The 24818-nt window shown below is 40.8% G+C and overlaps 1 protein-coding gene across 3 annotated transcripts in view; it reads left to right on the plus strand.

Annotated features, from left to right (window-relative positions):
* Positions 1–24818, plus strand: part of ripor2 (RHO family interacting cell polarization regulator 2) — a 52741-nt gene that overhangs the window by 19944 nt on the left and 7979 nt on the right. For all 3 annotated transcript variants that reach the window (XM_046418293.1, XM_046418294.1, XM_046418295.1), the window contains exons 2-7: positions 11879–11999; positions 16132–16287; positions 16631–16709; positions 17471–17494; positions 17931–17984; positions 24376–24525. In XM_046418293.1, coding sequence (XP_046274249.1) covers positions 11879–11999; positions 16132–16287; positions 16631–16709; positions 17471–17494; positions 17931–17984; positions 24376–24525 — 584 coding nt within the window. The remainder of the gene's footprint in view (positions 1–11878; positions 12000–16131; positions 16288–16630; positions 16710–17470; positions 17495–17930; positions 17985–24375; positions 24526–24818) is intronic.

The raw sequence follows: 24818 nt of genomic DNA on the forward strand, positions 1-24818 counted from the left end.
TTAATGCTTCACAAGCAGCCATGACAGCAGAGCTTCAAAATACACTTGGTATCTCCTTGGCACTCCCTGCTGAGTCTTTACCCCAGACAGTGTGATAATGTCCACAGTTAGTTGAAATATTTAGCAGTGAAACCACAGTTTAGGGAACAATTGTCCCCTCTGGTGTTTTTCTCTGCCAAGGAGAGCTCACTTCATGTGGAACAAGTGTATTTTTCTCTTATTTTTCTTCCTTGCTGTAGCCATTTTTTTCCTGTAGTGCCTTTTCTTTTTTGTCCAGTCACTCGGTAAATTTTTGCTGTGTTTTTAACATTATGGTAATGGCTCAGTCAAAGCTGCATGAGGAATGATTTGGACAGAAGTCCACTGTGACTTCTGTTTGTAAATGACACCCACTGCGTTTAATGCATGTATGGCAGATCCTCCCTCACCAGCAAGAAAGCATTTAGAACAAAAGACATGAAGCACGTGGACCATGGATGTAGGCCAAAGCGAGTTTATTTTGCTGATGGAAAAGAACAATTGTATACAATTCGAGCATTGTAACTGTATCTCTTTCCAGTTTTTCCAATTTTGTGCCCTTTAAACCTTTTAAACCTGTTAAAAATAAGCCATTAAAGCCATGTCTTTTTTTCTGAAAGTCTTATTAGTCATGAGTGTCCTGAAGCTCAGGAACACACTTCAAAGTTCAAACCTTCCAGTTATGAATTGTGGCAATAGCTGCCTGGTTTCACATGGTTGGCTAATTCACACGTAGTTGTACAGCAGTCTGAGCTTGTATTATCACAGTAGCAGCTATCAGTGAAAAGAATGTTTTCTTTTGCTGCTAAAAATAACAAATGGAGCTGAAATAACTGGCAAAATCCTGTTTGTATGGTGACTGCATTCCAGCACTGCAGCATAGGTGGTCACATTGAATCAGAATCACACATAATGGACAAATCAAAGAAGTAGAGCAAGTGAGAGCCTGGTTCTCAGAGGGGGGGTTACTAATATGTGTATCAGAGCGACATGCATAGCACATTGTGAAGAGACGGTGGGGATGAGAGGACATTCTTTCCATCCACCTTGAATTGTGAAGCGTTATCAAAGCTCCCTTTCTAGTTCCTGGACGATGTGACATCACACAAATATTTCCAAGTGCAGCTGGATAATGTTAGATGGAGAAAAATGTTGATTTTCTTGCCCTGGCTATGCTGATAATGTAGCGCATCTGCATGTATAGCAAACAGCTGAAAAGAGCAAGTTTTCTGTCGTGTTGTCCTGCAGTACACATGTTCATCACTGCATCCAAGTGACGAGTTAAACCACTGGAGGTCAACAAAAACATGATTTTCAGGGGCTATTAAAAGATGACTTTGTTGATTCAGAATTGTGCAACTCACAATTGGCTCTATTTTAAAAAATGGATCAACATTGATGCGCTAGAATAAGAGATCTTTTTGTAATTTTGTGTTTTTCTTCTTCACTGTCAAAAGCTGTTGCCTTCATTACCTACAATTCAAATCAACCACAGACCACTCAGCTGGAGATTCAGATGTGTTATTTCAGTGGTTACTAACAGGGTTTCAAGCAGAAGTAAGGAGTGGTAAACTTATGCCTTTCTAAGTCCACACATCCAGATTTATTTCATTATTAAACTTAAGTGACATCATTATGTGCACTTTATCAGATTTCACACAGCCCCTTCTGGAGCTACAAAAGACTTTATCCATTTTTTTTTAAATTTTTAAACCTAAGCAATAGTGCTTCCCGTAAGCAAAATATGATGGAGTTGTCCTTTAAATTACTCCTGAAGTAGAGGTAGACAAGACAGCTTGATGCTAACAATCACACACAAATGAGTCTGTAAGATTTTCAGTGTTTAGGCGGGCTCCACCTGCAGCCTTCAATAACAGTAACACAAGTTCAGCAACAAAGACTCTCCAAAGTGGGAACCACATTTCCTGGAAGTCCCTGCAGCCAAAAATCCTGTGTTTAAAAATCCTATGCTGTGTTATGGTTCACTTTCTGGAATTAGACAAGTCAACATGGGAACTAACTAATCTACAGGCTTTCAAATTAATTGACAGATTGCAAAGTGGCATTGGTACTGAGTGGGTCATTCTGGTGACATGCTGGCTGTGCAGCAGTGTAAGAGCTGCTGGTGATGATGTTGTCATGGTACTACTTCACTAGGCTGCAACATTTAATGACTTTGTCAGTATGTGGACACTCAAATCAGCAAGAGATGCATCACGTGCTAACTTAAGCTCCTGTATCTCAGTTGCGATACCATGTCTAATAATGTATTAAATATCATAAAAATAATCTTTGAGTACATTAATCTGGATTGTGCATTTACTGGTGTGGTTTACAGCTCTCACAAGTGATTACATGCTGCTCCCCACTGCTGAAATTTTAGCAGCAGCTGCCTGAATGTAACTTCAGTCCAGACACGCCTCAGTTAATCTGGCCATCTGTACATTTAAATGTCACTCCAAGTCCCGGCCTTAATTTTCTGCTGCATGCACTGCCCCACATCGACACTGATGACCTATCATTTGAATTTGCGAGGCTATAGCCACAATATAATCTGAACATACCTTACACACCTGTGGGGCTGTAAAGAGCAGTAGGTGCCTTGGAACACTTGAGGTGTCACAAATGAAGCAGGTTTAGATCAGGCCAACGCTGACCTATAATAGCTGCCATCTAAATAAAACTCACATTGGAGCCTTAGATGTCAGATTTCATGTTTGCGTGCGTATATTTCTTGCAGCTTGTTGGCAACATTCCTGACCTACCTCAACTCTCATGTGATGGAGCTGGCACTGGCCTCCTTTCACATGCACATGCACACACACATACTCAGCACAGACACTGTTTGACTCCCACACTTTGGCACTCACATAACAGTCACATCTGTAACCACATCAGATGACTGAAGTGACCATCAGCTGATTCTGGTTAATATTATTTATAGTCTAAAAGAGTCTAGACCAGTTTAATGTTCACCAAAAAGAGCTTTGGTTATTTTTTTTTTACTAAACCACTCGCCATGGGAAGATGTCTGAGATCAGAAGCTTCTTATTTGGGTCAGGATTTCAGGCAGCTTTATTTCTGGTCAGAAGAGGTCCTGATACACAGGATGAATCATAAATGAACAAAAAAGAAATTCCCTCAATCAGTAATTTGGGGTGATGTGTTTATTTTCTTTCTGGTCAAAAGTTATATTGGAGGACTGATACCACCCTAATGTCTGCCAGGTAAATATTCCTTTCTTCTGTTTTTGGCCTAACAACCTTTTCCTTGACAAATCTTTATATCTTCAAATGAAACATTGTGCTGTTGTCTTCATTTCTCATTTTTTATTTGTTTGAGGGTCACACAAGCAGACTTGTGAAATGGGTCATGAGCTACTTTATCTGTGCTGTGTATCTGTTATCTGTGTTTGTTGTTTTTGCCAAATGCTCGCCTTGTGGCCACTTAACATGACTGTTACAAAGAGGCATTGTTCACATTTGTAGAGGTGACTATTGACTCAGCTATTGATTTGTTCTGTATATGAGATGTCATCGCTATGTAGCAGCAGCAAACAGGGCCTGTTGAAATTCCTGCACTGCTCATTTCTTTTGTGTTTTTTGTCTGTGGTGGGTTTGTTGGAGCCACAAGCAGCTTTGCTCAGAGTGTAAGAATGTCATATATCATCCTACAGGTGAGGGAGTAGAGGTGACTACAGCCATAACAGTCTTGGTTCTCAGGTTCAAAGCTTTTGGGGAATTCCATACTGTCCTGTGTGTGTGTGTGTGTGTGTGTGTGTGTGTGTGTGTGTGTGTGTGTGTGTGTGTGTGTGGATATGGGGTGGATCCTGGTGACCAGATGGAGTTTAGTTTATACCTAAAAAGTCAAGTGGCTTGAGGTGTTTTTCTGCGTTTAATTTCACTTGTTCACATGTATGAACTTTATGTGTGTATGTGTATATATATATATATATATATATATATATATATACTTACTTTTCTGTCTTTGTGTTTTCTCTTCTCATCTGTTTTCTGATCTCAACTCATTTGGAGTTGTTGTCCACTGACTGTTGAAGAAGATATCTAGCTCTTTAGTTGCTAAATGCTCCACTTTGGTCACCAGCTAATTGCTAGCTATGTTTGTTTGATCCTAAGCAGGTAGTTTATGGTGGAGTTTTAGAGCTTCACTGAAAATAGTTGTCCGACACCTCTGTAAATAATTAAGGTGAACTAAAACAGTGAAGTTACAGGCCCAAAATGCAAGACAATGAGCTGACAGATGCTTAAAAGGTTCATAGAGAAAAGGGAAACTGCAGAGTTGGGTGATTCAGTAGGAACTTTCATACATGGTGATTTAATCCATTGTGATATTCATTCATTCATTTTCTATACCGCTTATCCATCAGGGTCACGGGGGCTGGAGCCTATCCCAGCTGACTATGGGCGAGAGGCGGTTTACACCCAGGCCTGGTCACCAGTCAATCGCAGGGTTCAGTCAGACAACCACACACTCTCACACTCACACCTAGGGGCAATGTAGAGTAACCAATTAACCTGATGTGTATGTCTTTGGGATTGTGGGAGGAAGCCCTGCTTTATGACAACAGCAGCTTTAACATCTCACATAATGTATACGTCAAACTTTCTTCAGGTCTGATTCCTTTTCAGTTAAGTGTTTTGCTGGCACCGAGCAGTCACAGAGAACTGAGCTGACTAGTCTGTGAATCATCCTTATTATTAAGTGTTTCATCGCCACCTCGCAGGTGATAATGGCATGTTTTTCCTCAGCACTGTCATCCTAAAACAGTTTCCTCCTTTTTTTTTCCTCTTGTCCTTTGAGCACACTTGAAAATCCTTTTAGTCGAGATGAATAAGCACTCCTTCCTCAGAAGAAACTTGCATGTTTTTCCTCAACGCTGAGCATAATGAGGCTCTTTTTTTCCTGGAGTCATTTTGCCCTGTAAAAGAAGCTATAAATGGCCAAATCCTGTATTCAGTTAAGAAGCAATATCATGATCTTTCTGCTGTATAGTACTAGAATCACATTTGCATGTGCACCGCTGTGGCGTCACCCTTCTTCAACATCACTGCACTCGTGGTTACGCGCCCGTGTGTGTTCTGCAGGCAGATTTGTCAGTGTCACACACTTTACCTGCAGGAGATTTTGGATTTTAAAATGTGTTCTTTCTAAACTGGTCAACAGGTTAATGGGACATGTGACAAAAGTGGGATTAAATACATGCTGCCTTTCATCTCAAAATTACCCTTTTTTGCATGCATGGAATTATGTAGAAAGAGCTGAGTTTTCAGGATGTATTACTGCAAGTCTTAAATCTTTTGAAGGAATATTTAAGGGAACCTTTCATTTACAGACACTTGGTTTTGAGTTTAATATGTGTGTGCTAAGTAGACCAAAGTGAAGCTACCTTAATTTATTTTAGACTGTGGTCGAGGCCCCTGTGAGGCTCATAACAAGCTGATGTGCTAAAGTGAAACTAAATCAATCCAGGAGTTACTCTCCTCACTGAACCAGTTCACACAAACATGGATTCGTTGTAGCACGAGGGATAACTGAGCTGCTTTCAGGCACACGCTTGCAACGTGCAGAGTGTGTTGGAACATGTCAGACCCTTTCCAGTAATATGTAGACAGTCTATCATCATTATAATCCCTTGGATTTGTTTCAGTAGAAGCTTGATTGTTTGTATCTTGTAACCAGACTGCTGCAACTTTTAATATACTTTCTCCTGTCAAACCTCTCATCATCTAATGACTGCTTTTATTCTTTAATTTCTACCTATTTTTAGTCTGCTCTTCCTGCCACATCAAATCCAAAGAAATAAACTTAGAAAGGAAACGACAATGAAAAGCATCTTAAGGATGCTTTTGATGGAAGTTGTGGACCCATTGAAAGCAGCGTCTGAAAAAGATGTGAATACAAAACCGCTTTTTCCAAATGAAAGATTGGTGCTTTAAAAGCCTCGGCCCTGTAACACGAGGGCGTTTGTCCTACTTCTCGGCTGTTGGCTCATAACCGTTGTTTTATGTAACACACTTCATCCCATTTTGTCTGCTGTTGCCATGGTGAGGCTAATTTATACAGGCATTAAGAATTAGACTCCTGTTGTTAACATGCACTGTGCACTGAGTTTTGTACATAAATACACACTCATGCACGCTTGGAAATGGACACATACACACACGTTCAGGGGATTATGCAAGAGTTAAGTGTGTGTGTGTGTGTGTGTGTGTGCGCACGTGCGTGCGTGCGCACAGCTGTTTGTGCGTTTGGGTGAGACTTCTGTATAAAAGAGGAGCGTGAAGTGGGCACAATGAGCAAAGTATAAGTGTTTGTTTTGTATAGCAAGAAGACAAGAAGCTCAGAATGACTGATGTGAAGAATTCGTGTTTATGTACACTGAATATGCAGAGTATTAGAAGCATATTCCTGATATTGAGTTGCAGCTTATTTTGAACTTTTTCATCTAAAATTTTTCCTCTAACTCATCTGTTTCCCCCACCTCCATCTCCTGTTTTGCAACTGCTGCAAATCTCATTAAAGAAAAGTTCTTGCCAGAACTTTTGCTTGAATTCGCCTCATCCATGTACTTAATGGAAAGAGGGAAGGTCTCTAGCATGTTTGCCTTTCGCTATACATTTGTATGAAGAAATGACAGGGGAAAGTTAAAGAAGAGAGTGGGGAGAGCCGAACAAACAGGAGAAATAATTGAAAAAGGAAGTGAGTCATGTTGCCACTGAGGAGAAGATGGGAGGTGACCTCGGTGGGAGAAATGTTTGGAAAAAATCAATTCAAATATCTGAGTCACCTGAATACAACAACACCAGAATTTATTCAAAAGATGACAACAACAGCTCAGTGGCTGCAAGCGAAGCAGTTGTGTGATGGAGCTGCTCTTCATCCAGTGTGCTCACAGGAGACTTTTGATGCTTTTGCCCTACACAACACAACCATCAGCAAAGGGAAAATCAGTCCATAGTCTTTATTTTCTCAGTACTATTTAAGTTTTGTGAAATTTTGATTCAAGCATTGGTGAACCAACTGCCCGTCGCTCAGCAAAAGATTTCCTCCCATTCTGTTCGCAGTGTGTGTTGGGAAAATATCAGATAATAACAGCACAGTGCTGGGTTGTGAAATCATTTTCAATGATAGATTTCCTCTTAAGATAAAAACATGTACGCACCCACAGCAAATTGTGGGCATCCAGCAATAAACTTGCCAGTAGTTTAGTTTGCAAGCAGCAGTGTTACCTCTGCTACACCACTACATCCACTCGTCGTAGCAGTCCGTCGAGAGGTTCGTAGTCGGCTTGTCATGTTAGTATTTGGTCTTGTTTTTGTCGTCTTTGTGTCTCGTTTTTCCTCTTCTTTTTCTTTCCTTCTGCCCTCAGATGCTCTCTCATCCCTTACTTAGTCACTTGCCCCCCTCCCCCCAGCACTCAGAGTGGACACACTCTCACACACACACACACACAGAGAGTCAGGGGTGGGACTAATGCATTAATGCACATGGACCTTGGAGAGCTAACAACAAATTGAGATTACATCAAGTGTCCTGCTCTCTCATGCCCGTCCTGCTTCACAAGTGCACAGCATACCGAACAATCTAATGCTCACATATTGCACAAAGAAACACACTCACACACCTAGTCGAGGGCATTTAAGGCTGTTAGCGTGAGAGCGCCACAGAAAAAGAGCGGTGAATGGACTGACTGGCAGCTGTATTCAGCATGGGTAATGGCTGGCACCGCACCAGAGCACACTGCGAGCTGGCATTGTTGTTCCCATCCTGAAAGCCTCTTCAGACAAGATGAGTGGTGACATTAAGAGGTGCAGAGGAAAGGTTTTTATGATTCAGTGGTTGAACTCAACTCATTGTGAGAATGTTTGCGTCGTTATATGTGAGGAGCATCGATTCAAATGAGTTTGTTTTGTTGGGGCTGGCTGAGGCTGGGAAAGGTTTTGGGAAAGCCCAGAAGCCTGAACTTGAGAATGAACATTTAGCATACCATTCATGCCAAAATGTCTACTGCAAAAACACATCAAGAGAGTAGAAACAGCCTTTATTTTCTATAAAGTAAATACCAAAACCAATATCCTAAAGATACTAGACACTAAGAGAATATATTGTATATTTAATCTAGAACTTAAGCTAATGATGATTTTTTGTTCATCTTTTTGATGAATCTTTTTCTCTAGAAATTTCCATCTTAATTCCTCAGAGTATGGTTATGATTTGACTATGACGTATGGCCAAGAAGAGCAGCAAATCCTCACATTTGAAATGCTAGAAACAGAGAATGTTTGAGGTTTTTGCTTGAAAAATTATCAGACTGATTTCTAAGAAATGAGCAGTTGATGCTAAAACACAGATATTGGCTTTGTTACTGAGGGAGAGCAGAGACAAGTTGATTATCTCTGTGGAAAGTGCCACATTTATCAAACAGCGGGTGGGCAAATACGCTGATAAATGAATGAAGAACAAACAGAGATCATTTCACACAGTCTGGCGTGCAGTCAGCATTGAATTTTAGTAAGAATGAAGCTGTTTTTCCATGTTTGAATTGTATGAGTGGTGTTATTTCTACACATACTCTCTGCTGACAGTAAGCCATACTCAGTGTTATTCCCGTAGGGCCTCATCATGAGCAGAACTACCTGCTTTTACCATTTGGGGAACATCAGGGTATCGAAGGGATTTGAAGTTTATACCGTGTGATATAATTGTGTACCATTTTAAGTGTTCACATCCTCTCTCATCCTTCATCATTTTGCTTCATCTAAATGGCTGAAGTGCAGGGAACAGTGTCCAGCCTGTTCTGTGACTACCTAGAGAGCATTAGGTAACAAAATGTGCCATCATCTGCCGCCCACTGCTCTTCTTTTAGGAGAGTGAGTCAGAAAGTCAGACAGACCAACATGGCAAGGCAGAAATCTGAGACTAGTGAGACTAAAATTGACCATAATGCTTCACAGCATTAAAGCAAATTGCAGCTCTCCTGTGAGGTCTTTTGCCAGCTGCAAACTGTGTTGATGCGATGAATTAATGTTACTGAATGCCTTTCATCAAAATAATATCATGATGCTATGCAAGCCAGTTAAGAATGCATGTAAATTAAACAAGCTTAGAGGTACCCCTCTTATAATAGACTAATCGCCAGGCCCACCTCACTTCCTGCTTCTGCTCCAACCTGGCGTGACACGCAGCAGTCTGTTAGCTGCTGCAGCTGCCACCAGGAAGTATCCTTGAATACAGAGCCAGCTTAAATGATCTGACATCATGTATTAAATGTGTGTGTCCAATATTTACCCTCTAAAGCTCAGTTTTTAGTCTGTACTAACTCCTGAGGGAAATATCTGACTCATTGGCTTCTAAATGCTTCTTGATGCTCCTCAACTAGTTACTAACCTTTTTGGTATTTTTGAAGTGTCCAGGTAGCATAGTCATTTCATCAGAGCCTATTGTTAGCTATGATTAGCCTGCATTTCTAAACAAACACAGTCTCATATAATTTTTCATAGTTAAGCCACCAGTCCGCAGAACCAAATAAGATATATCTTGCACTCATCGAGCAAATCAAACTGGATTGTGCTCCTCCAAGTCAAAACAGTCATCCAGCAATAGGTCCTGATGATTCAATTTCTGAGTCACGGCCATCAGAGTCCTCAGTGATAAAGTAAGCTAGCTGCTATTAATAGCCTGAACAGTATCAGTCTCACCGGCCTATTGTCCCCTCACCACAAAACAAGGCTCTAGTCTTTCCTCGGGCCCCGTGTCGGGTCTGTGTGTGTCTGTCTGTCTGTCACACAGACCAAAGGAGGGGATATCGGGTTGCTCAGTCACTTGTAGCGCTGAGGTGTCTGTGTGCCGGTTTTGTCCCTTGTCCATCGTCCATCGGAGACAGAGAGATAGAGGAATCAGTGGAAAAAACAGAGCATGTACAAACATAGTGACACACACAGAAACGGGGAAAAAAATGTAGTGTTGTGCTTGTCACTTCATTTGGCAAAGTTGTTTGACTGGTAACGTTGCGGGAAGGTTTATCTCGTTTGTATGAGGAAGAGAAGCAGACACAGAGGAGTGTTGAATACTGAGGCTTCACAGGCCGATTCCTTTGCTTGTTGGTAGAGCTTAATTTGATTTGACTGATCTGTCTCTCCTCCAGGCATTTCTGAGTTCACCATACTTTTCCTTCGGCTCTGTTGGGAAGTGATACAGATTAAAACGACGGAAATGACACTTCCACTTCCTTGCTACAGTGTTTACAGTCATCACACTTGTTAGCATTAAGATCACTGTGTTGGTCATTTGAGCTAAAGTTTCTCCGTTCTGGATTATCGTCTGTGTATTTCACTCATGCGTAGTTGGATTTCATGGCCATGTGTTTACTGCGCATTTTGTTATTTTAAAAAGAAACTCGTAATCTGTAGTTTATGCAGGCCTGAGGGTAAGAAAGGCTTGATGAAGATGTGGTGAGCAAACATGGATGATTTAATATTTTATCTCTCTAATATGATTTGTTATGTTAAAACATTGCCTCTCCCTCCCCTCTGAACCCTTGCAAATTGCAATCGTGTTGTTGCCATAACATCCAGATGAAAATATAATTTAATGCAAATAGATCTTTCATACAGTACATTATTTTCATTTCTGTTATAGTTTGTGGTTAAAGAACACAATTTAGCAAAACTTAAAGAGAAATTGGGAAAGTATTTCAGCACATAAATCAACTCACAGATCGTGCTGATATCTTTTCCTCAGATTTAAAGTCTGTGCACCTTACTGCATGAAACTCACAGGTAACATGGGACCAGAGGTTGCTGAGGCACAGAAGACAGAGTAGGCCCTGATCTGCTTAATAGGGTTGGTACTGGAGCTAGTACTGCAGCAGATTGGTGAATCCCTGCTTTGTCTGTCTTTAAGCAGTTCTTGGTGAACTGCCCTTTAGGTTTAAATACCAACCTGCTGCCATTATCCAGACAAAATCTCAACATACTGATTGAGGCTGTGATTTAATTATCTCAATGGATTCTTGCCTCTGGCCACTTCATCTCTGCTACATCACCATCTGATAGCTTTACGTGTACATTTCTCTTGTCTATTTTCAGCTTGTTCCCCAAGTGACCACGTGAGTCAGTCCACCTCTCCAGCTTCTAAAAGTCTCAAACCTGACAGGCAGCTGCAGCTTAATATAGACACAGTGAGAAATGATGGCTTATCTAGAAGATACTGATTAGATAACTCAGCCGTTGGATGGTTTGGATTGGTTTTCCTGGAATTTATTGCATATAAATTAGATTTCTACCAGACAAATGTTGCCTTGAATTCTATGGGAGATGTTTGGTCAAATCCTCAATTAAGTAGTAACATCTGCTTGTGACTCATCTATAGCTTTTAGACAGCTGTCGGTCTGACAAATTGCATTTTATAGGAGTCTATAATCTTAGTTCAAATAGGAAATATGCACAAAGTACACACTGCGCTTAAAAGGAAAGCGAGAGGAGTCGTGTTTTGTGACACCTGCCTTAGGAAAGAAAACATGACGCGGTAACAGTTGAGGTATGTTTGCAGTTGAATGGTAGGCCAGAGGAGACGAGGCATGTTAGCACAAGCTCTGAATGCTGCTCGTTCACATCATACATGGCAAGCTTCACCAACACTGTCTACTTTGTTCTGCGTTATACAATGCTGTCTGCACTCCAGTTAACCTTTCTGTTGACATGACTGGGGTGTTAACCAAGTCTAGAAGATGCTTTTGTTGTACTCGTGATGTGTTACTGACCCCGATCCTGAATTCTTTTACACATGGTTATTGTCAGTGGATGTGTGATCTGTATGTATCTGTATTTCTTTTCTTCAGGTGTGTCATCCCGTGTCCCTGAGATCATGGCGGCTGGCACCCACTCCCCTGGGGGACCAAATGGTATAATCAGGAGTCAGTCCTTTGCGGGCTTCAGCACACTGCAGGAGCGACGCTCTCGGTAAGCAGAAGTCTTTAAATCTGTTAATCCGTTGTTACCAACAATTCAGGTCAGGGCATGATTGAATGACTTAATTTGAAACACACACACAACACAGCAGACTGATTTTTACAAGTGTCATATCTTTGGAAACAGTATTGATTTGGAGGTGAAGCTCTTCAAATTACTATTTAAGTAATATGTCAACATTTAACGAGGGCCATGGAATGAACAGTAGACCATATATTAAAGAGACATTGTATTATATGCTGTTCTTAAAGGGGTATTCCACTAATTTACTCTAGTGCTTCTGTGAAGTTGCAAGAGACAGAAGAGATATTGTCAAGAGATACTGAATCCTATATCCCATAATGCAACTTTATGGCATTTGTCATTAGATTCTGTCTGATAAATGCCACTGTTTTCCAAATTCCACACCCTCATTTTTGTAATTACCTGATGACATCATTAGGGTTATTTTCTCACACAGGCTCCTCCTCCTCCTCCCTTGCACCTTTATTATTCAGTGATAAATACATACTTTCCTAAAGATTCACTACAACAGAAATTACAAATTATTTGTTGTTTTGCATGGACTGTTAAATATGGATACCAGCTGTTCTTTTCATGAAATTATCTAACTTGTAGAGCTAAGAGCAGTGAGACAAAGTCCACTCTAAATCTTACAACATTTTTACATAACTAGTGGCCTCAGATTACATGTGAAATCTAATAAAGCAGATACCATAGTGATTTCCTAGTCATTCACATCTTCTTAAAAAAACGAGCAACCCTATGGAACAGTGCAACCTGCCTCGCACAATTTCGGCATCAACATGAGAGTTGTTAAAAGTCCTCCAAAAGTTTTATTTGCTTGCCACTTTAGGGCATTTTACTAAAACGTCATTCAGAAATCCCGTCACTACAAGTAGGCCTAGATTAAAAACATCATTCAGAGAGAAAGAAAGAAATACTGATCAGTAACCTGGTGCCAGTCTTCATGACTTTGAGCATGTCACAGTACAGCCACATTAGGCTGAAACAGGCATGTCACACAGTGTGGGTGGACATAAGTGAGAAAGTGTCACCGCTTGGTCTGTAAACTGCACCCAGATAGCACACTGTTACCAGCCTATTTCTGCTCCCAGCTCATGCGGTTTTCCGGTACGATCTTGTTTGAGGCACCAAACAGCACAATACAAACACTGAGCAGCTTGTAAACTGCTTTAACAGCAATACTGTTCTCCAGCCTCCATTCTGATTGCTGGCTTATGTGATTGGCCGCTTCAGTGTGATGTCGGGTCATGTTTCACCAAAAGTTGGGTCCATCTTTCAACTTCCCGCTACGGTCTTTTGTTTTGTTTTGTTTTTTAAATTTGGAAATTACCGTTAACACCACCGCAGCCTCAACGCTCTACTCATACTCAAAGTGAATGGGAATACTAACGTTTTCGGCACAACACCCAATGTGGTCTGAATGAGGCCTAACTCTCAAGGAACTAAAAAATAAAGGAAATGAACTCTGGGGAGGGGGGGATCAGCACTCTATTGCATAATCACAAAGTGATCTCAGATTCTGGATACTTCTCACATTCATAGCCGGAAGCTGGTTCTAAAAAGTTAGAGACTGATAAGATTTTTATCTGTGTTCCTCCTTCTTTGACTCATCTGTGACAGCTCTCATTCCATCATCACAAGACAAAGCTCTCTCACATTCTAGAAATATCTTAGATTTTCAGCTGTCGATGCCTGGTCCCTGGTCCTGCTGAGGGAACCTATTTGAAGACTGTTCCCCCTCTTTTCTCTCAGCTCAGGCTTTGAATGGGCTAATTGGTCGGAATGACTCGGGCGTGTGGGCGACTGTTGCCGTTCTGATAATGAGCGAGGTGGAAAGCTACAGAGAGCTGGCTTCTGAGGCCACTGGAGTGTGTTAGTGTATGTGTGTGTTGGTGTTATTGAGAAAGAACTTTCCATGTGTGTACCCCTGTGCGTGTTTTGTGTGCTTTTACGCATGCATGCACACACACTGCAGGCTTTGCAGTTTGTGTGCAAGGCTCCAAAATCACAATTTTTAGTCGGTATGGAATTGTGTTTGCATCTATGCATATGTGTGATTGTGTGTGTGTCCCTACCAAGAGACCCTTCTACGCTACAGCTTGCGTGACCCCAAGGCTACGCAGCGCTCTCATTCAGTGGTGCCCTACATTTGTGGCAGCTTAGCTTAACAAGTGCTGCGTTCCCTGGCATGCAGCAAGACGCGATGTGCTCCAAATTGTCGGGCGTTGGAATTGGTTGTCGCCGTGAGATAATTCTAGTATCGTTTCATTAAGTCAAGGGAAATGTCATTTGTAAGCTGCCTCTATAATGGTTTTAAAGGCTGAAATGTGCATGAGTGGGTAAGATGAGCAAAACATAAAATGGGTTGATGTGAGGTGGGTATTATGTGGAGGAACATTTTTGTTCATTTGAACTCAGAAACCAGAATTAATTGTGGTGCTGCAACTATTAATGTAGTTCCCAATCAATAAGTTTGATTGTGCATTGTTGGCCCCAGTGAAAGAAAAAGATTGGCTGGCCTTTCTCTGTTTTATATGATAATAAATCTAGTTGTTTTTGAGTTTAGCTTTTAAAGATATTAACTATTGCTCTGAGAAATCACGATAAGACAGATGAATTGATGGTTTGCACATTTGAAGAGCTACAACAGTTACTTGTTATCAATTAGTAACTCGAGAGAGAATTCATCTAAAAAATAACAATTTACATACATACATACATTTGATGGTTTCAGGTTCACAAATGTGAGAATTTGCTGCTTTTTGTTATTTTACATTACAGTAAATTGAATATTTTGGCATACTGGTCAAAATAAGACCTTTGATGAAACCTGAAAAATTGTGACGGAAATTTTTTTGCGTTTTCTTTTGTTTTACACTCCGAATGACTGAAAAAAATGAAGACAAATTTCTCATGACAGTAATTGATAGCTGCTGGCCTTCACTTTTGTACCTATGTGATATAATTTAAAGGAGCCTTTATCGCTGCCTTTTATACAAATATATCAACTAATTACTAATGAACTCTGCTTCCCCCCTTGAGTCACACAGCTGTTTGTCAACCACTGTGGGGAATTGAGTGAAGAACACTTAAATGTCATTGATTGCCACGAGTGTGATGGGGAGTGTTTGTAAGTTCACTCCAGCAGAAGAAAAATGGCAGCCTGTGTAAGGTCACAGACACAGAAAGTGGGGGTTGTGAAGCACATATCTGCATGTGTTCACAGATATGTGTCCATACTTGTGATTTGACACACCGCTGTGACTGATGAAGACGTTCACCACTGAGGTTGACTGGGTGTGTGTGTGTGTGTTTGACACATTTGTGCTGACATCATTTGAATAATATGTAGGGTAAATGTGTCAGTCCTGTGTGACAGAGTCATCTCGGCGTGAACACACTCGGCAAGCCCTCTCCATCAGACAAATGAGACATGTTCGTGTTGGGGCTTGCTCCAGGGCATGTGCAGGATGCTGTGAAATGACAGGAAAACCTCATCTAACGCTACATTATTGTATGCAGCTGCAGACCTGGTTATCAGGATCCCAGGGCTCAATATTACATATGAGGTGTAGTGTTGTGGTTGTGTCAGTTACTGTGAACCAGGGATTCTCAAACTTTTTTTTTTTTTTTTTTTTTTTTAACTAACTTTTCTAACTTTTATAAAATCTTACATAAAACATCTCACTTGTCTGAGTTGTTTATAGCTCCGCCAAATAGTATTTTTTTTTCACTCTAATCTGTTCTCATGGTCTCATTTCAGTAAAAATTCAAATAAGTAGAACTTTTAAAGTAATACTTGAAGTTACATTTTGGTAAATGTGCTTTTACTTAAGAAGATTTATTTTATGCAAGACTTTATATTTGAGTATTTCTACCTTGCTGCATTGGTACTTTTACTTAAGTAAAGAGTGTGAAGACATCTCTGTTGATGTTTATTTGAAGAGATAGTCTACTTTTATCCTGCTACTTTGCTTCAAGAATGTGAATCACAATGTGTTTTTGTGTTTGAAAATTATTTTCAGTATCACCACAAAGAAGAAAACTTACTTAAGTGTTGTGATTTAAGTCTGTGTGCTTCCTTGTGTGTCTGTAGATGTAACTCCTTCATGGGAAACTCGGCGGTACAGAAGAAGCCTCAGTCCAAGCCAAAGAAGCCCCACCTGTCAGGACACAAGGGAGGCAGCAACTCCAGAGAGCCGCAGCCCAAACGACTGGAGGAGGTTTACACTGCACTCAAACAAGGCCTGGAGTGAGTAACCCGCACTCACATTCACACCTACACACCGTGTACACACATGTCACAAATGAAAAATGTCTTCCTCTTCAGTACATAAACTCATCAGATATTCCAGATGATCATTTACTGAGACATCTGTGGTTTCAGTACATAAATATTGTTCTGTTTCATTAATATGTACATTTATAGCCCTTGTTCTCCTGCTTATATTTACATTACTTCATAAATGTTTATATGCCATTTTCTGTCATTATATGCATATTATTTTTAAATCTCTCACAGAGGTCGATAAAAGTTTAATCTTTTTAAATCTGTATAAAACTGTGCTTGTTTTCTTTTTTTTTTGGTCCTGCAGTGAGTATCTTGAAGTTCACCAAACAGAGCTGGACAAACTCATGTCTCTGATGAAGGACATGAAGAGAAACTCTCGCCTGGTGAGAAACTACACATCAGATTACACTCACACAACAGTTTATTCCTTTTTATTTCTGGAAATATGCCTGTTTGATTTTTTTGCCACGAGTTAGATGAGAAGACTGATACTACTCCCATGTCTGTGTTATAGCCAGGAGACAGTTAGCTTAGCTTAGCATAAAGACTTGGGGGGGTAGCTATCCTGGCTCTGTCCAAAGGTAACAACATCTGCCTGCCCTCACAGATGAGTATTTTTTAAGTCATACAAATCTTGTGTATAATGAAGCTGAGGAACTCTAAAAGTGGATACTGTTTTGTTTTTTGTTTTTTTTGTTTTTTACTTTAAACAAGGCCATGCTGTGGCAGTCACTAATGTAATCATCAGCTGACAAAAGCTACAGATGCAAGCATTTAATCACTGTTGTTTCCATGTATGTATATTTACTTTGTGTTGTTTATGCCTTTGCAAATATGTGTGAATGAAGAACAAAAATTTCAGTAGCTGGCACTTTTCAGGCATATTTTATTTTTTAGTTTGTTCGTAATGTATTACATACATTATTAATGTTAGCATCACAATTTTGCACATTTGCACACATTAGTTACCATGCACACAGTCGCATATACACATAAAGAGTCAAGGCTGTCACTGCAAAGGGTGTTTTAATAGGATCTTTTTTTAATGCCAGTCAGCTACAGTCTGCTTTGCATTACCTAAACAGCCTCAGCTGTGCTGCCTTTCTATACTAACTGTGTGTGTGTGTGTGTTTTCTCTCTCCAGGGTGTGCTGTACGATCTTGACAAGGTGAGCTGATGGAGGAGGGGTCTACTTTAACAACTGCTCCAAGTTTGATGTGTGCTGGGGGTAATCTTTGATGTTAAAAAAAAGGAGGGAAAAAATGGCTAAAGGCAGAAAAAAGACGGGGGATTTAGGAAAAGGGATGAAAGAGAAAATCTGTGATGGGACAAGAGAAGGCATCTTGAGAGGGATAAGCTGTGAGATATTTGAAATATAAAAACAACACATACCATTTAGCTCAACATTTGGCCAACTTGTGTCCTACATTCGATCATTAATGGGTACAAATGTCATTTTTAACATGCACACTATGGCTTGAAAACTGTGCCTAATTATATCCGGTAGTGTAGACATAGAAGTCATTATGTTTGCAGCTTTAAACCATAAGTGGCTGTGTTTTCATAGGCCGTAGTAAGTTATTGTGTTTTCTGTCTTTCTGCAGCAAATCAAAACCATCGAGCGGTATATGAGACGTCTGGAGTTTCACATGAGCAAGGTAAGAACTGATGTGATGCACTGTGAAAGTATATGGGCAAAAGTATTGGAGTATCTGACCATTACACCAAGCTTCCAACAGCATCCACTCTTCTGGGAAAGCTTTCCACAAGATTTGAAGTATGTTTGTGAGAATTTTTCCTCATTCAGGTAGTCAGGGCTCTGTGTGGGTCAGTAAAGTTCTTCCACACCAAACTCATCCAGCCATGTCTTTATGGAGCTTTGCTTTGCGTACAGTGGCACAGACATGCTGGAAGAGAAAAGGGCATTCGACAAACTGTTGCCACAAAGTTGGAAGCATAGCATTGTCCAAAATGTCTGGTATGCTGAAGCATTAAGATTTCCCTTCACTGGCCGAGCCCAACCCCTGAGAAACATCCCCATAAAGAGGTGTGCCTGGATATTTTTGACTATATAGTGTATCATTCATGACAAAACAACTTGATCATGGTTGTGCTTTGAGTCTTTAGTGTGATTTGATTTCTGCATTTCTGTGCTATTCCATTTGACGGTGGTATTCTACTCTGGTTGTTGTGTTGATACACTCGTAAAGTTTCCTGTGTTACTGTTTTAATGCCAAGCAGGAAAACTTTTTTTCTATATAACCTTTTGTAGCCTTCACCCTGGTTGCCAGTTGGGGACATTAATACCCTGCAATGTCCTACAGAACTGTGACTTTTCCTCCACGTCCCCTTCTGTAGTCCTGTAATGGTCTCCCTCGCTGTGCGTCAAATCAGACATGACAGCAGGCAGTCACAATACACACAGCCAAACAACAGCACAGCTACAGAGACAACCAAGGTTACCCAAAGATGAAGCCTTTGAAGTCTTCAGGAGCCATCTATTGGATGTCCTTAACCTTTATGTTCAATTACATCCTGACTGATGTTAAAAACTTACTTTCAGATGTCAATAGACCAACAGAACAATGTGATGGAAGACAGCACTTGGACAGATTAGCTCAAGTGTTTCTGAAGGATTTAAAGCAACAGTCAATCTGGGTCAGGGCAGTTACTAGGCTACAGTGTGGAGTGATTGACAGAGTCAAGATGGAGGGAACATAGAATGGGTTTATGATGAGACTGAAAATTGGTGAAATGAAGAAACTCAGGAAATTTATATGCATACATACTCCATTTTGTCTTTGGTTAGAGAGAAATAACACAAGGACAGTCAGTGCTTGTTCTGCCTTTTCAGGTTGTCTCAGGATGCAGTTAAAACAAACACACTCAAAGCCTTTCTACTTAACATCCAACATGAAGCTCTTCAGGCTTTGTGCAAAAATAGGTTCAAATGCACTTGTAAATATTTGAAAGGGTGCCCGATTTATCTTGTCAGGCAGGTAAAAAGCCTCAAATGTCAAAGCGTGAGTAAAAAGTAGTTAAATATTGCACTCTCTGTGCTCTTTTATTCTAAATATACATCAGTGCTTCTTTGCTAAAGCCTCGTCTTTTCATTGACTGTCTGACATTGTGCAGCGTATTGGCTGGAGATAAAATAGTTTGAATAAATCCTGAAACCTTTGTATTGAGAATTGAACTTTTGCTCTTGGCATCTTTGTGTTATTTTTATATTTTTTATTTTTTATTTTTCAAACAACATTTTTCAATAAGTTTGATGCTCTGAAAACATTGGATACAACATTGGACTTAATGTCAACCTGAAATGTGCTTGTGCAACAGGAGTTGTAAGAATACATTATTTATTTGAAGTGAATAGGCAGTTAATTATAAAGCAGGGAAAAGCAAATGCATACTGGATTCAGAAATCAAACTAATACCAATGCCAGATCAACTAACAACCACAGAGTGTACAATGCCTGCCCAATAACTGCTATTGGCTTTGTACACACACATGCACGCACACACACGCAAACACCAAACACTTACAGGACAAGTCCATTTTCCAAACCTCATCATCAGTCGATAGCTATTGAGTGAGATCAGTTGTTGAGTGTCCAACTAAGAGAATTAACCACAAAAGCATCAAGGTCAGGAAATTAAGTCTCACATACTCGTGCACACACACACACACACATTCCACAAAGTCCTTCTTCCTTCCTTATATAAAGAGTGGCTTTAGTTGTGAATAGATGTTGTGAAACTTCTAATTAGCCTTTGATACCGTTAACAATATGAAGCCTTTATCAGACTAACTGTGGCCCAGACATACATGTAAGATGTAAGACAGGACAAAACAGCAAGTCCATGGAGGAGGAGGAACCACCATCACCTTTTATTTATCCATTTGTTCCGTCAGACTGACTGATAAGAACTTCAGATCTGAACTTCAGAGATGAAAAGTGCTGCCGAGCAATATGCAGGAAAATGGCAACATGAATTGCTGTATGCACCGGCACCTGACATGAAAGATTATCAGCCGTTAAGGATTTTTTTTCAGTGCATTTCAGTGTCTTACACATATATACAAGAGCAAAACTACACGACTTATACCTCATCTCAGAACAGGACAGTAAAACAAAATCTTCACAGCTTTTGTTTAGTTCTGTTCAGCAGCTGTGAGCTGTAGAAAGTGTGTACGTGTTTGTCAGTGCTGGTGCCACAGGCGTGTCTCTTTGTGCAGGACGGCTGCCGTGAGGGATGACTTAACAATCATCCATCAGCAAGTTGTTACTGTGTGTGTGTGTGTGTGTGTGTGTGTGTGTGTGTGTGACTCACATCAGTCCAGTCTTTTGTTCCTGTTTGTGCTGCTGGCTGCCTGCAGATGTCCCAGCAGTAATTGGCACACACAGAGGAAGCAGGTGGCGCAATACAACCCCTGTGATGTCCTGCATGGGATAGGGTCTGTGGTGTGTGTGTGTGTGTGTGTGTGTTACTCACTAGTTTCATCAGGGCATCATTACAGAGATGAGTGACCGTTGATTGAAGGTGAGAGGAGTGGCTGCCAGGCTCTTTCTCTTCCCCCAAGAGAGAGAGAAATTGTGTGTTGGTGTTATCCATGTGCCAAATTCAATCTGGAATGAGTGTGAATACTTTGCATGTGATTATTTTTAATATAGATGCTTTTTTGGTTTCCTTGCTTCTCCTGAATGCTAATCTTGCCACGAACACACACACACAAACACACGCACACACACACAAACACGCCCACAGATCCCCAGAGAGGGGCTTGTGTGTTTGATGCTTTTTGATGTGGCCCGCCTGTTTTAATCTGCTTATAATCACTCGCCCCCTGGCAGAAAATGTATGTGTGTGTGTGTGTGTGTGTGTAAGTGTGTGTGTAGCCTACAATCCAGGATAATGGCCATATCCTTAAGATTCTCTGCTCATATTTAAAATCCCACAGTTTAAAGTCAGATATACAGTAGATTCAGACACAATCCTTTAAAACTCACAGCGATACTTTACGAAAGCCACCAAACAAGTATTATTGTTTAGTATTTTTACAAGGATTAGCTTGGGACTTAAGAGCACAAAAAAAGAACGAAAATGAATATTTCACCCTCAATAAATAAATCCTGGGAGTAATTGATTCCCCAATAAAGATTTTCCCATAATCCTTCTCTGGGTCTCTGAGCCTTGCAGGTTTTCTCATCCTGCTCAGCTGTAATTAATACTGGGACTCTGAGTTCAATATAGGATTGAATTTAGAATACGTTTACATTTAATCTCTTCGCATCTGGTAAGAGTTAATTGAGACGAAATGCTGAAATAACCCTTTAAATGAGCACACTGGTGTCATACATTGTGTTTGTAATCCATGCAGAAAATGACTGATATTGTTTGAGGAGTTCCAGGACTTCAAAACCCCAAAATGTTTAGTTTATTATTTTGGAAAACCAGAAAATACTGACACAAGGCAAAATAAAGAAAGAATTAAATGTGGGAAGTTTATTCCAGATATAAATCATATACCTGTGTGTGTTTGTGTATTGGTGTGTGTATGCAAAGGCACACATTAGTTTCTTTTTTCATTTGCCCATTCTCTCTCCTGTTAACGTTTGTATATATTTTTAATCACAGCTGTCATTCATCTGCTTCTGTTGAGGTTTCGGTCTGTTCTTTGTTTGTGTTTTGCCTTTTACATTTCTGGGGTGAAATGTGCCCGAGGGGTGGCGATATGCCGACGGCTGTCCTCTGAACTGGAACTTGGCTGACCTTCAAAAGGACATTTCCTTGAAGGCAGCAAGAGGATATTGTAATTAGGGACAAAAAATAGCTCAATTAGCTGATAATGATATGATTACTGATTGCCTGAGAAGAATGATAGCTATTCATCAGACCCAGTTTTGGTACAGAGGCACATAGTTTTCTCCAAATGAATAACTCATTGTAGTTGTCTACTCATTTACAGGACAATATCGGAGTATTTCTTGATTTAATCAGTGCAAGAGTTCACTTGGATGAATGTGTGTTCCTTTTGAGTTCAGCTCAGCATCCACTGCTCATGTTTCGTCTTGTTTCGTTGTAAACAAACATGTTTGAAATCTGTCAATTGATGACTCTGAACCAGCTCCACAGCAGTCGGAGAGCTGAGAATAACAGTTGTGGTTGGAGGGTGTTTTATAGCTGGCTCAGCTCAGCTGCTGCAGCCCCGCCACAACCACCACATACCGCAGACACACAAACAGACGAGGCTGGGTCCCAGTCGGGGGGGCTGGGGGTGACGTTTAGGGGGCTGGTTGGTTTGAGTTGGTGTCTATTGTGTTGGGTTCGGTTTTTTTTGTTTTATATGTGTACCAAGATGAGTTATTACACCATCATCAGGCCATGTTACCCATCCTTAAGAAGAGAAACATCCCAGTGCAAAACTCTTTCACTTTCATTAGCATCATATGCCCACCCACCACAGCAACAACACGCTCCGCATACACATGTATGCCTTGTGATCGGAGGGTCACCAGTTCGATTCCCCCACCGGACGGGCAGGAAAAATTTGATGACTCTGAACCAGCTCCACACCAGTCGGAGAGCTGAGAATAACAGTTGTGGTTGGACAACAGCAGCAGGACTTCCTGTTGGTCAGCATTTCAAACGCTTGTGTGGTGGAGTGATTAATGTGAAAAATGCTCCCCCCCCTTCATTAGCTGGCTAATGTGCCCTTGAGCAAGGCACTTAACCCCCCCAATATGCTCGTCGGGCGCTTGATGCTGCCCACTGCTCCTGTGTGTGTTTCACTGCATGTAATTTGCCGGGTGTTGCATGTGTGTGTTCAACTAAGGATGGGTCAAATGCAGAAGATGAATTCAGTGTGTGTATGTGTATGTGTGTATGTGTATACTGCCAATAAAAAAAAAAGCTGATGTAAACATACACAGTCACAGTCTTCATGCTAACATGCTAACAGTGTTCAGTTGGACACAAAGACACAGAAACACTCAGAGAAGCTGTTACAAGCCCGAATGGCCCATTTTCTCCCACTTTCCCTAATGAGAGCCATGAAGAGCATGAGACATCAATATTTCAGCTCTCTCATCAGGCAGGCTGTAATATTTCCCTTTGATGATGCTCATCAGAGGTGTTTTGTTTGCCCGCCTGCCACTGCGATATATGTGAATTCAGGAAGCCAGAAAATTGTACAGGATGCTGTGAATTAGGACGGTTGTAGATTGTGGTTTCTGGGAAAAATTACTTTGAGTGACTCAGCAAAAGTGCGTTTCGGTTTCTGTGTTTGAATTTTGTTTGATAATAAATTGGACCTGTTTTTTTTCTCTTGTGGATCTGGTTACAACACCATCTTATCTTGATGATTTAATTCCAGTTGAAGTTCAAACATTTCAGCCCAGAGTCAGGCAGCTGGATGTTGATGGACTCATTCCCTGTGGGTTTGGGTTACGTCAGGCTGGTGCTACAAACTGAAGTCAGGCAGACGTCTCCAAAATGAGCTATAAACGCCGTCTGTTGTTCCACCGCTTTGGGAGTGTCCCACCGGGGTCGTTTACTGGGACAGAATTGGCATCTGCCCCTGCAGGCTATGGTTACACTGATACATACCAGCTGTATCGGTTCACATTTTAACTTGTCATTCAGACCATCTCTTTAGACATTTGATCAGTGTTTCATTCTATAACGCTTGTTTTGGCTCTTGTCGAAGGCCCGATAATAGAAGTTACTGAATACTGCATAAGCCTAAAGCTGCGTTGGCCAACCATGAGTGAATCCCAGTGAGATGCGAACACGTTTCAGAATAATTTAGATGGCAGTTGGAACTTTTTGAGGAGTGTACTTCCTGCCCAGGGATGCTTTCATGTAAAGCATGAAGGGTTTCAAACTTTAAAGCATGGCTTTTATTTTCATGAGCGCAGAGGTTTATCTATCGGGTTTATCTATCGTGCGTGTGCACGCTTATGAACGGGAAAATTCGTGCATGAACACACGCTCGTCCTTGTGAAACAATTGTTCAAGATGGACAAACTCTACGTTTGCTTTCAGGTGGACGAGCTGTACGAGGCCTTCTGCATCCAGAGCCGTCTGAGGGAAGGTGCCAGCCGGATGAAGCAGGCCTTCTCCTCCTCTCCCTCCACTAAAGGCACCAAGGAGAGCATCGCAGAGGTCAACCGGCGCTACAAGGAATACACTGAGGTACTTGCAGAGAGCATCGTTTTCAGTGTACGGGGAATAATAGCAGAAGTTGGAAATTCATCTGATGATTTTTTTGCATGAAGGTACTCAAAATCATATAAAATTAAGATGGTTCAGTAATGGAATTTAATAGCAATTATGATAAATTGCTAGACCCGTTGACTTTTGAGAAGAGCAGAATAAATGATATGATGTGACATCTAACAAATATGTATTAAACCCTGGATCACACAGGTACTGATTACTGCTTACGCTGTTGTCTGTAAACACTGACATGTATCTTCAAATACTCA

Source organism: Scatophagus argus, chromosome 17 (genome assembly GCF_020382885.2).
Source record: "Scatophagus argus isolate fScaArg1 chromosome 17, fScaArg1.pri, whole genome shotgun sequence".
Lineage (NCBI taxonomy): Eukaryota > Metazoa > Chordata > Actinopteri > Scatophagidae > Scatophagus > Scatophagus argus.